General features: G+C 34.9%; 1 protein-coding gene across 3 annotated transcripts; it reads right to left on the reverse strand.

Moving 5' to 3' along the window:
• Window positions 1-883: 883 nt before the first annotated feature.
• LOC144963329 (uridine diphosphate glucose pyrophosphatase NUDT14-like) lies at window positions 884-11719 on the reverse strand. 3 transcript variants are annotated; one of them, XM_078897261.1, is made up of 6 exons: window positions 11527-11620; window positions 10581-10741; window positions 8767-8810; window positions 7969-8033; window positions 7047-7260; window positions 884-6058 (listed from the first exon to the last, which is right to left on the reverse strand). In XM_078897261.1, exons 3-6 carry the CDS (start codon window positions 8781-8783, stop codon window positions 5815-5817), a joined length of 540 nt encoding a protein of 179 aa, XP_078753387.1. In that variant the 5' UTR covers window positions 8784-8810; window positions 10581-10741; window positions 11527-11620; the 3' UTR covers window positions 884-5814. The 3 variants fall into 3 exon arrangements, with proteins under 3 accessions (XP_078753387.1, XP_078753386.1, XP_078753388.1); XM_078897260.1 differs by lacking the exon at window positions 10581-10741 and having other exon boundaries at window positions 11527-11719; XM_078897262.1 differs by lacking the exon at window positions 10581-10741 and having other exon boundaries at window positions 8763-8810; window positions 11527-11713.
• Between the last annotated feature and the right edge of the window lie 56 nt (window positions 11720-11775).

Consider the following 11775-nt stretch of genomic DNA (forward strand, 5'->3'; position numbering starts at 1 on the left):
GTTTGTATTTTATCATCTGTGTGTATGTGTGTGTGCATGAGAGACTGAGTGTGTGTGTGTGTGTGTCCAATGAAAATGAAACATTTAGTTTGTTTGTTTTGAAAAAATAAAATATTGAAAATGAAAATACTTAATTTGCTTTAATATGATTTATTATTCGTGTTTGATTTGTATTCTCTCATTTCATTGTTGTGCTGCTATGTGGTCTTGTGGTATGACACTCGCTTTAGGATCGGATGGTCCTGGGTTCGAGCCTCGCTCAGCGCATAGTTGAGTCCTTGGAAAAGGCTTTTTACTCGCATTCTCTCACCGTACTCAGGTGTAAAATGAGTACCTGGCCGTTAACAGCGTTGTTTTTGTCAGAAAAAAAATTGTAATATCGCCTGACAGGTGTTTGGTCTTGTTCTATATGTTATTGTTATGTGTTACTGTTGGTCAGGGACCCCTTGTAAAGCTCTTTGAGCATGTTTAGTGGATATTGCGCTATATTAAAAAGTTCAAGTTTTTTTTTTATTACAACCGTGGCACGGGTCCCCACTAAGAGGAACACACTCAAATGTTTACGAATCATGTACGTAACAGATGATTTACAAGACAAAAAAATATTATATCCCAAAACTCTAACTATACATTTGACTGTTTCCCTCCCAGTCAGGGCCAGGACAAAACCAAGTAATCTCATTCCAAGACAAAGACAGAAAGCATGTTGGAAAACAGATATAAGGGGATAGAAGAAACAGTATGTGCCTCCCTGACCACAACGGGAGGTCAGGAATCCTACCCAACCAGGATTGATCTTCGTCCTCTACCGACCTATTGGGACTCCTTACACATAAATAAGCATGCCAAAAATAATTCATGAAGGAAGTAAGAAATCATGGTATGGAATTTATAAAAGTCTGCCAACATCATATTTTATTTACAAATAAAAAAGAATCGTGATGAGATATTTCAAAAAGTAAATTGTATTATATAACATGATCGGACTATTAAAAACAAAAACAATGTGTTTTTTTTGGGGGGTGGGGAGGGGGTGTATTCTTAAATATAGATATATATTATATTCTTCACTCATTTAAAAATAAAATTTCCTCATAAAACTTTTCTAAATAAACAATGAAAAAGATAATTATAAAATTATTAATAATAATAATAATAATAATAATAATAACAACAGTGACAATAATAATACAGTACTGGCTGGATTCTAGCAAGCCGCATTCCAGAACGCTCTGCAATACTACACGTTTCATCTGAGCGACCAAATTTAATCAATTGTTACCTTCATGAGCATTGGATTTGACACGCTAGGATTCTAGTTCTAGCAGTCCTTTTTCTGTCCCCGAGGAAAATTGCAAATGAAAACCCAAAAAATTGCACCCAAAATTCCAAAAATTGCAAATTTAAGACGTTTTCAATAAACAGCGCACAATAATTTATTCTTGCTTTAATTCTATGACAAGCACAGTCCACTAATTTTAGTTGGTATAGCATTATGCAGTATTGTGTCCATAAATTACATTAAATTACATTGATATTGACATTGCAGGGGATGCCACCAGGAGATTTAGAAAAAAAACAAAAAAAACCAACACTTGGATGCATGGATTCCTAACAATTATAAAGTAGAACAAAGTAGAAAAGCTCATAAATTTTAAAAATTATTATTATTATTATTATTATTATTATTATTATATTTCCAAGTACATCTATACATCATAATAATACAGTGGAACTCGGGAGTAACGAGATCGAGGATACCGTCACAAATCCAACAAAAGCCTACCAGAGGATGATAAATTGCCGGGATGAGTCAATCGATTGATGAAAACAATGAATTATCTACTTCCTGTGTTGTCAAGGGAAGCTACTCGCGAAATCTTTAATAGTTTTGTGTGACGGTGGCAGTAGTATTTACTATGTTCAGCATTATATGATTATATGTGACTCCAGAACATGGAAAATTGAAAAAAATTGCGGTAACGGTGAAAAATTGCGGCCGCAAGCACCGCAATTTCCTGGAGGGACGGCTTTTTGGCTTCTCTTAAGAGCGTGCTAGAATCCAGCGAATACTGTATATGTAGCATTTGTATAGCGCATGATCATGACTAGGTCACGCTCCATGTGCCATTGTGTTTCCAATACGTAGCTTTAAGGCTGAAGGGGGGATGATTTCACACATTAGGCAATATGGATTTCCCTTAACAAAGACACTGGAACAGGAAATCATGACATTCAAAAACACAGAAAGTTTTGTTTGTTATTTATTTTAAAGGTTTTACGGCACTTGCAACACATTTAGGTCATTTCAGCGCCAGTAAAAAGGAAGAAAATGGGATAGTTGAAAAAAATTCTAGATTTACAATCAAAAGCATAAAAGGAAAAGTAAGACAAACGGGAATGGTTCGAATATAGGGAACAGATGAAAATTCCAAGAGCACTCGATCAGTGTGCTTAGTTTGAGGTTACCTAATAGTCTCACCCAGACACAAACACAGAAAACCCACTAAGAGGAACACACTAAAATGTTTACAATTCATAGTATATATATATGAAACAAAGTAGAGGGATAATTTACAAGGAAAAAAATATCACCTTCCAAAACTAGAACTATACATTTGACTGTTTCCCTCTCAGCCAAGGACATCCATCACAAGGACAGCACTTGACTGGAACCCCCAAGGTCAGCGACAACACTGTGGTGAAGAATGCTAAATTTAGAATTCAAAATGTCGTGGGAGGGGGGAAGATTCGTGGTGGACGCCCTATGTTCCGGAAGGAGTTAATAGGAGTAAGTAAGTAGGCACTGAATAAAATTCCTTTGAACATAAAAAAAATTGTTGTCCGGCCATGATTAAGCTTCGTTGTTTTGGTGTGGACAAAGGATATTAAGATTAATAAAGCAGTCATTTTTTTTCTGAAAAAAAACCCCCAACAAATCTGAAGTATCTTATATAGTCTTCAAATCAATAAGCCATAACGTTGAGGCTCTAGCACTAGCAGACCTGTCACAGCCAACTAACAAAAAGAAATCTGAATATCTTTAGGTAAAAATATATATATCTATCCAAAATGCCTGTTTTTAACCCTATATGAATTCTCACCTTAAAATGCTTTATAATTGGTGCAGTGTTAATGTAGTACAATTTAAACAGATAATCATTGCTATGTGCAATAACCGTACAGTAGAATCTGCATAAAGTCGACACTCTTAAAGTCAACTTCTGCTTAAAGTCAACCCCTCTCGGTGGTCCCAGATTTTGTTCTTTATCTGCATTCAATTGATAATGGATAAAGTCAACCTTGCTTAAAGTCAACCAATCTTCCTGGTCTGGCAGTGTTAGTTTTATCGGATTCCACTGTATTTTCATTACTTTTCATCAAAACTTGAACTTTTGTTTTGTTTGTTTTTAAGGGTTTTACGGCGCTTGCAACACATTAAGGTCATACAGCGCCAGTAAACAGGAAGACAATGGGATAGTAAAAAGTTCTAGAATTACAATTAAAGCACAAAAGAAATGGTAAGACAAAGGGGAATTGGTTCAAATAGGGAACAGATGTAGATTCCAAGAGCACACCGTCAAAGTGTACTTAGTTTGAGATCACCTAAAAGTCTCATCCAGAAACAAGCACAGGTCCCAACTAAGAGGAATACACTCAAATGTTTACCAATCATATAATATAATATGTAAACTAAACATAATACAATGCATAACAGAGAGATGATTTACAAGGAAAAAAATATCATCTCCCAAAACTATAACTATACATTCGACTATATCCCTCCCAGCCAAGGAACTCCGGCAAGGATCAGGACTCTCATTCCAAGACAATGACAGGAAACAATTGGAAAACAGGTATGGGGGGATAGAAGACACAGTATGTACCTCCCTGCACTATGGGAAGTCAGGATCCCCACCCAGAAATTGAACTTTTGAAATCCAAAATTGGAGCAAATAATTCAAATTTTGGTAAAATATAATTTCCTTCCTCGAAAAGAATATTTATTTTCCAAATAAATCTTTTCATATTTATATTGGTTGTTGTGATTACCCTTCAGTCTATGATATGTTTGTTTATTTAAAAGGGTTTTACGGCGCTTGCAACACACCTAGGTCATATCAGCGCCAAGAAAAAGGAAGACAATTGAATAGTAAATCATTCTAGATGTAAAATTAAAAGGATATGAGGAAAAAGTAAGACAAAGAGCAATTGGTTAAAATAGGGAACAAATGTAGATTCCAAGAGTACACTATCAGTGTACTTAGTTTCAGATCACCTAAATGTCTCATCCTGGCACAAGCACAGGTCTCCACAAGGATGAATACACTCAAATGTTTACAAATCATATGTTAAAAATAACAGTGCATAACAGACAGATGATTTAAAAGAGAAAGAATATCATCTCCCAAAACATTCGACTGTTTCCCTCCCAGCAAAGGACCCCAGCCAGGGTCAGGACAAAACTAAGTAATCTCATTCCAAGTCAAAGACAGAAAACTATTGGAAAACAGATAGAGGGGGATAGAATCACAGCAAGTTCCTCCCTGCCCATTATGGAAACTCGGGAACCCCACTCAGCAGTCTATGATAAGAGTTAATCATGCCAAGGATACTTATAATCAACAATTAATAATTTCTCATGCCAGCAGGATTAATAACTAATATCTCCAGTACACATTCATCAGCTATCACACCTACTTCTATATATTATTATCAAAAAAAACAATATATAAACAAAACATAAGACTAGCTACTCTATTAATGCTTTCATCAAACATCAGATTCTTGGCTTCATCAATAGATTACCACCTGCATCAAAATCGTCACTTTTGTTACGACACAGTATACATTTTTAAAATTCAGATTTATTTTGTGCATCACAAACCTTGAAGAATGATCTTTGTTTAATTAATAAGAACATAAAGTTGTTTTGTAAAGAGCTTGTTTGTGTTAAAAACTGGGTAAGCCTGCCATTTTGGGAAAATACTGAAAATGATCGGTAAGGAGAGAGTTAACTCCCTTCCAGAGACGATCCACCTCAAGGGGTCTGAAACACACAGCAAACATGAGAAGAGATAATCACAGGAGGAAGACTGGTAAAAATCAAACAAAAAGAATTCATATCTTAAACTCTAAACAAATGCACTTCATTGAGATCGTTATAAAAACATATTTACAAGAATATAAAGAATTGTAATCACAGAAGTAAATATCTTGAATACATTGTTGAAACAACTAATAACAAATATACAGTTTTGTTTTGTTTTTGAGAATTTTTTTTTCTCTAATAATATACAGTATACTATAATGCAAACTTTTCCCCAAGAAACAATATGGACCTCCCAGTGATGGTACAGTCAGGTACCCATTCGTAACCTTGTCTCGCTTTATTTTACCAACAGAAAATGCACACACCAACTGGTCTGGAAAACACTGGATATCATACAGGAATTCATTTTTATTGTGTGTGTATGTGTGTTTTTTTGGGGGTTATTTAGGGTTTTTTTTGCACTTTAAAAAAAAATTTATGTCTGTTCACGTATATTATGTATATGCTGTAACCAAATGAAAAATTGCCTTCATGGACATTAAAGAAAGATATTGTTATCATTATTATTGGACCAACAATTTTGCATAACTGTCAATTTGAAGTTGGCGATTACAGCCATATTAATGTCGCTATACAGGGTTTTTACTAAAATGTACGTTGTTATGACGAGTTTTCAAAAATATTTCTAATGATATATGGGAAAATAAACGGGATTCAGACTCTCTGTCGCAATAGAGTGGAAGTCGCTGTAACGGATGTCATTATAAATGGGCTGCACTGTTCTTCCATATATTGTCAAAGAACCAATATAGACAAAACATAAGACTAGCTACTCTATTAATGCTTTCATCAAACATCAGATTCCTGGCTTCATCAAGGGACATTTCAATCACTTCTATTAACTCCCCTTCGGAGACCATTCCACCTCCAGACGTCTTTTTCATTTCATCCGTCACTTCAGCATAGTAGAGATGAACGTTGCTTCCACTTGTACCAACTCCACCCCTGCCAGATAAAGATAAGCATATTGATTCATTAGGTAAGTGAAATGAAAGTAGTCCATCAGAGAGCCATGAGGCCCATGAAACAAAAGTCAATCCCAGTTTCTATAGCGTGAAACAGAAAATAGCAATTGCTTGCTACTCTTTGGAAAGGATGCTTGTCTATTGCAAAGTACTCTCTGCCAGACATAACAGACACAGTTACCCAATCACTGTTGGGTGTACAAGGGGGTCAGAAAAATCTCTTGACTTCACCCTGGATCAAACTTGGTCCCTTTGCGTGTGAAGCGAGCACTCTACAAACTGAGCTATCAGGACCCCCTTTTATTCATTAAAGTTAAAGACACCATTGTTACATTTTGGGTATAACATTTTGAGGATAACATTTTGTGCATCATCATTGTCATCTGGTGCAGACATTGGCAACCGTGATCTAAAAGAAGATAAAGAAGAGCACGAGAAAGAGGAACAAGAAAAGAAGTAGCTACATACAATCACCAATAGATTGTTTTTTAAAGAGTTTGAATGTTCTTGCATCACTTTTAGGTCATACTACAGAAATGAACATTAATAAGATTCCTGTATGTCATAAAGTAATCACTGGATTCTAGCATGCCGAACTCCACCACGCTCCGCTATATAATGCTATATAATGTCTTTACCTCCCGAGCATTGTATTTTGGTACGCTCTAATTCTAGCATGCTTTTTGGCTTCTCCCGAGAGAATGCTAGAATCCAGCAGCAAATATTGTATAGATCACAGCAGAGTGGCTCAGCGGTACGGTCTTTGCTTCGTACCCAAAAGGTACCGAGTTTGACTACCCGCCTCGTTGTGTGGCCTTGAGCAAGTCACCTAGCCCTAGCTCACTTTGCAGCACTGCACTGCGGCTGACCCTGGGTTATTCCAGTCTTCCCTTGGAATAGGCCTTAAAGACAAATATCACTTTGGGGATGAATCAAGTGAATTTTTTATTTTTTTATTTTCTTTTTACCTGCAAGAAGTGATTTTTCGGATCTTTTCCAAGGGAACATCATAACCACATTCTTCCAAAACTTCCATCTTAGCAATCTCAACAAGTGGCACGTCTTTGTCAATGATGCCAGCACACAATTCTATAGCGATACCCAAGGAGCCAGGATACTTGCTTGTATCAACAGTCTCACCTCCATCTTTCATTTCAGTTTTAACACCACTAATATAAATGGCTGGAAGAGAAAATGATACCCACTTGTATGTTATCAAAATGAAGTGTTATGTTCAACTCTAAACAATTTAAGTAATATGAAGAGTAAGATAAAGTGAATAAATGTGACTCATATATAAGGGAACAACATAAAACAAATGACATTTCGGCCTTTGGCCTTCTTCAAGTAAACACGAAATATGTCATATGTAATTTACGTAATACTTAAAGATAGAGAAAGATTATCACATTTTCTCTTGCCATATATTGTAGCTAAATTTTTGTTTAATTTTTGCTAAAATGAAAACCTGTCTTTGGCAATCCAAATAAAATCTTACAATTAAAACAGATTAAATAAACCTTAAACCAAGGCCAAGAGTTTGGCTCAAAATAAAAACACAGTGAAGATGACTCAAATTCACATGACCAAATTAAGATATTAAGGAGCAGGCACCAGTGATCTGAAAAAGATCAGAACAAAGGTGTATGAAAGGTGCCAGACAAACAAAGAAAGAAAAATGCAAGAAAGAAAAAACATCCCCAAAAAATGAGTCGACCTCAACTGGGGATTGAACTTCAGACCTTCTGATTACTGGTCAGACAAGCTACCAGTACACGTAATGTGCAATCAAAATCTTCTATACATTACGACGTATAAGTAATGCGATAAATTATGACTAACCACAACAATATTAAGTGTAAATCTATAATACAAAAATAGGAATTTTACCTGGTCTAAACTGTTTGACAAAAACAAATATATTTCTGGTTTTGTTGAATACAAGGATGACCACCCTGAAATAAAAATAAAACATGTTTATATTATACACTTATATCTATACTAACAGTATTTCACTATCTCTTATTAAAAATCAAAATCAAAACAACAACTACCAATTAATGAATATCAAAAGTTTTTTATCAACAAGAAAATCAAAATATCAAATCGAGTTTAAGTTTAGAGGGCTTGCCTTTTTCATATTATTATTTAACTAATTAATTTCTCTTTTCTCCTCTTAATGAAATGAAAAACAATTTTTTAAAGCAGTAATATCAAAAGATCAGCATTTTTTATTCAACTCTTGTTCATAAAAAGTTGTGTTACAACATGCTTGGGATTACTTGACACTTCAAAGCTCTGCATAAATTACAACATCGAAGGAGGAAATCAGTGGGGTAGATAGAGCCTACAGCTTGAAAATTTACTGAGATAAATTCAGAAACTCCAACACAATTATTAATGTTTTAACAACATGACAAAATTTATTTTAAATCATGATTTTTGTTCCCACTACTTATTTGGTTATTAATTCCGATCGAATAGCTTTCTTTGTAAAAATGGCAAAATAAGATATCAGGATAAAGTGACATAAAACCTTGTCTGTTAGGGTGATGATTATAGCAGTAATTGGAATATTTTTGATGATGACTTATCATCAGCAGTTTTTAACAGCTATCATTAGGCATTGATCCAACTGAACAGCAAAGAGGCAACTACTTTAGAGAATTATAGCAACAACATACCTACCCATCATGCACTTTCATAGCATCCCAAATCTTGTCAACACCATTCTAAAATTGTCATGAAAGAAAATAAAGTTACTATCATGAACGTATCCAAAATTTTGGAAGATTTTTTTTGAAGTGATGTGAAAATGATATTTAAGTAAAAAGACAGCCAAAGTTTCTAATTAAGATTAAAAACAGTTTCACAAAGTCGGAGTTTCAAACTAAAAAAAGATGGTTCTTTCCATCCTTTTAATGATTTACAAACACACTACGATTATCGTACCAATCCTGACCCCCCATCCCAACACCCTTGAACAAGAAGTATGCATGTAGAAGCAGCACCAAAAAGATAAAAACAGAACAGATATGAAGTTTGGAATGAAGGAAACTACCACGTAGAAGAGCCATCACTTTTGGGATTGGTGATAAAACGAATACGTTGACTAAAAGTCGCAAATTTATTTAGCTAAGTGCCCATCTTCACCTAAAAACTATGGAACAAATTGACTTTGTTTTTGAGAACTTTAGAAACAAATGAAATAGATAAAAAGTATCCAACTTTTCTGTGCGATAGTGTCTTGTGTATGACCCACGCTCGGATCAGATGGTCTGTTCGGCCTGCTCAGCAATATCGAGTCCTTGGAAAAGTCTTTACTCAATACTCACCGTACAGTGTAAAATGATACCTGTGTAAACAGTGTTGCCCATGTACGTGTTAGCTGTTGGTCAGGACCCCTGAAAGCACTTGAGCTGCTTAGTGATTTGTGCTATATAAAGCTCAACCTATTTTTTTAAATCCAATTATTTTACAATGGACAAAAAATCAAACAACAAAAAGCAATTGAAATGTATTCAATTACTGTTAATGATACACTTATCTACCAAGCTCCAATAGACAAGAGATTAATAAAGTAAAACTTGATAAATGAAGCAAAAGTAATTGCAATGAACGTCAACCTATATTTACTAAAGCCATCTGTAATCAGTTAGAAATAACACTCTCCATCCAAGCCAGCGACTTCGAAAGAGAAAACCCAATAGGATACATTAGACTCAAATCAAAGCCACAAAGAGACTCCGTTTTGAAACGCTAGCCATACTATATTGGAGCAGACAAAAGACCTTCGACAATTTTATTTAGGCTAAGTGCGTTCCGTCATAGACTACAATTTAGCTGTTCCAAGCCCATATTATATATTGCAGAGTGCAATATTATTTCATATTAAATCATAATTTATGATCATTTTCAACAACATAAAGTTTGATTTCCAATTTCTTGGCTGTTACTGCAAAGTTTGGAAATATAAATTAGTTTACACTTTACTCAATTCAACGTCAGTCTGAATGAAAAAAAATGAAAACATGTAAAAGATGTTTTAAATAGAAAGAAAACATTGTAAACAAGGCAATAGAATGAAAAAATCAAGGCCTAAGAATATCCACCCTGCAACAACCCCATGGAAGTGTAGAAACTGGATTTACTTTAAAAAAAAAAAAAAAAATTTAATTGAGCTTTTATATAGTGCAATATCCACTAAATGTGCTCAAAGCGCTTTACAAGGGGTCCCTTGCAACAGCAACATTTAACATATAGAACGGACATGACTCTGTAAGGCGATTTTACAATTTTTCAGCAGAGACAACTGTTAAGCCAGGTACTCATTTACACCTGAGTAGGTGAGAGAATGTGAGTAAAGAACCTTTTCCGAGGACTCAACTATGAGCTGAGCGAGGCTCGAATCCAGGACTTTCTGATCTGAAAACGAGTGTCATACCACAAGACCACATAGCCGCACTTGTGGAATAATTTGCAGCTCGGTGGCTCATCAGTACCTAGAGTGTCTCATCTTGTCACAAAATCAAGCGATGTTAAACATTGTCTGTGACTGGATTCGTGACAGTGATCATGGAAAATTCTGGCCCCGACGTTATGTCCCTCTTGGGTAAGGCACTTTACAAATATAACCCCACTCAACTCAGCTGTGAATGAGTACCTGGCAGTGATAGATAGTTTAAGATTTAGTACAAAAAGGACAGCTGGTACTGTATGAACTGGAAATACGGTTCCATATGGACAGTTGGGGGGAAAATAGAAACATTGTTAAAAGCATGTAAATCCATGGAAATGCCCCATATCGATTATATTATAAATAATCTTTTTTATTTATTTATCCCAACATTATAATTATAATGAATTTCTATTTTGATCGCCAATGTACATAATAATGTGACCTATCCTCTATCATTTCCTTTGAGAATTATCGAATATAACATGCTTGTCAATTTAATTCATAAAATTTCCTTTCACATGTATTTTTTCCAAATGGACATTAATTTTAAAAATTTTTATTTTTCATTATATTATTATTTTTTTTGTGTGTGTGTGTGCTTTGTTTAAAAATTATAAGAATTGGATAAATACACACAAATGCCCTTATTTTTAGAAATTGATCCCTTTTTGCCAGCAATTTTAGAAATTGTTCCTATTCCTATTCTTGGCAAAGATATATAAAATTGGGGGGGGGGGGGGGGGTAAATTGGCTGACATTGGTCACACAAAACGTCAGGCCAACAAAACTAAACATCGGTAAAATAACACCCTTGACAGGGACCACATCTTTATGAAAGTACCTACGTCCTCGAATTCACCTCAGTCATTTGTCGTCACATGAGCATTAGAGCAACATTATCAAAGTGTAACATAACATATCATTCCATGATTAAATATAACGTCATATAATCTAATTTAAATTGTCACTCTGGTACTTCTTATTATTACCTGTTTATAGTGAATTCTTCTCGGCCTGATGTATTTTGAATCAGTACATGGTTCAACAGTTACATTAGAAATGTCATCCATAGTTGTGATTTTTGTTTAGCCAGACTGGAGTAGAAGGAAAGAAGGCGAAATTTTCATCTAAAAATTGAACAGGGACCACTTTCACTTTCCACTTTCAGATTCAGAGGGCTCCTCCAGCTTTACCAGATCAAATCTGCAAATAATGCCAAATAGATTAAGTCGTACGTG

Source organism: Berghia stephanieae, chromosome 1 (assembly GCF_034508935.2).
Source record: "Berghia stephanieae isolate SIO BIC M18660-M18661 chromosome 1, UCSD_Bste_1.3, whole genome shotgun sequence".
In the NCBI taxonomy this organism is placed as follows: Eukaryota; Metazoa; Mollusca; class Gastropoda; order Nudibranchia; family Aeolidiidae; genus Berghia; species Berghia stephanieae.

Coding starts and splice junctions, on each gene's coding strand:
- LOC144963329 (XM_078897260.1), bottom strand. CDS start 11,607: ATGGATGACATTTCTAATGTAACTGTTGAACCATGTACTGATTCAAAA. Junction 8,034..8,766: donor GCTATGAAAGTGCATGATGG/GTAGGTATGTTG, acceptor TTTTTATTTCAG/GGTGGTCATCCTTGTATTCA. Junction 6,059..7,046: donor CGAAAAATCACTTCTTGCAG/GTAAAAAGAAAA, acceptor TTTATCTGGCAG/GGGTGGAGTTGGTACAAGTG.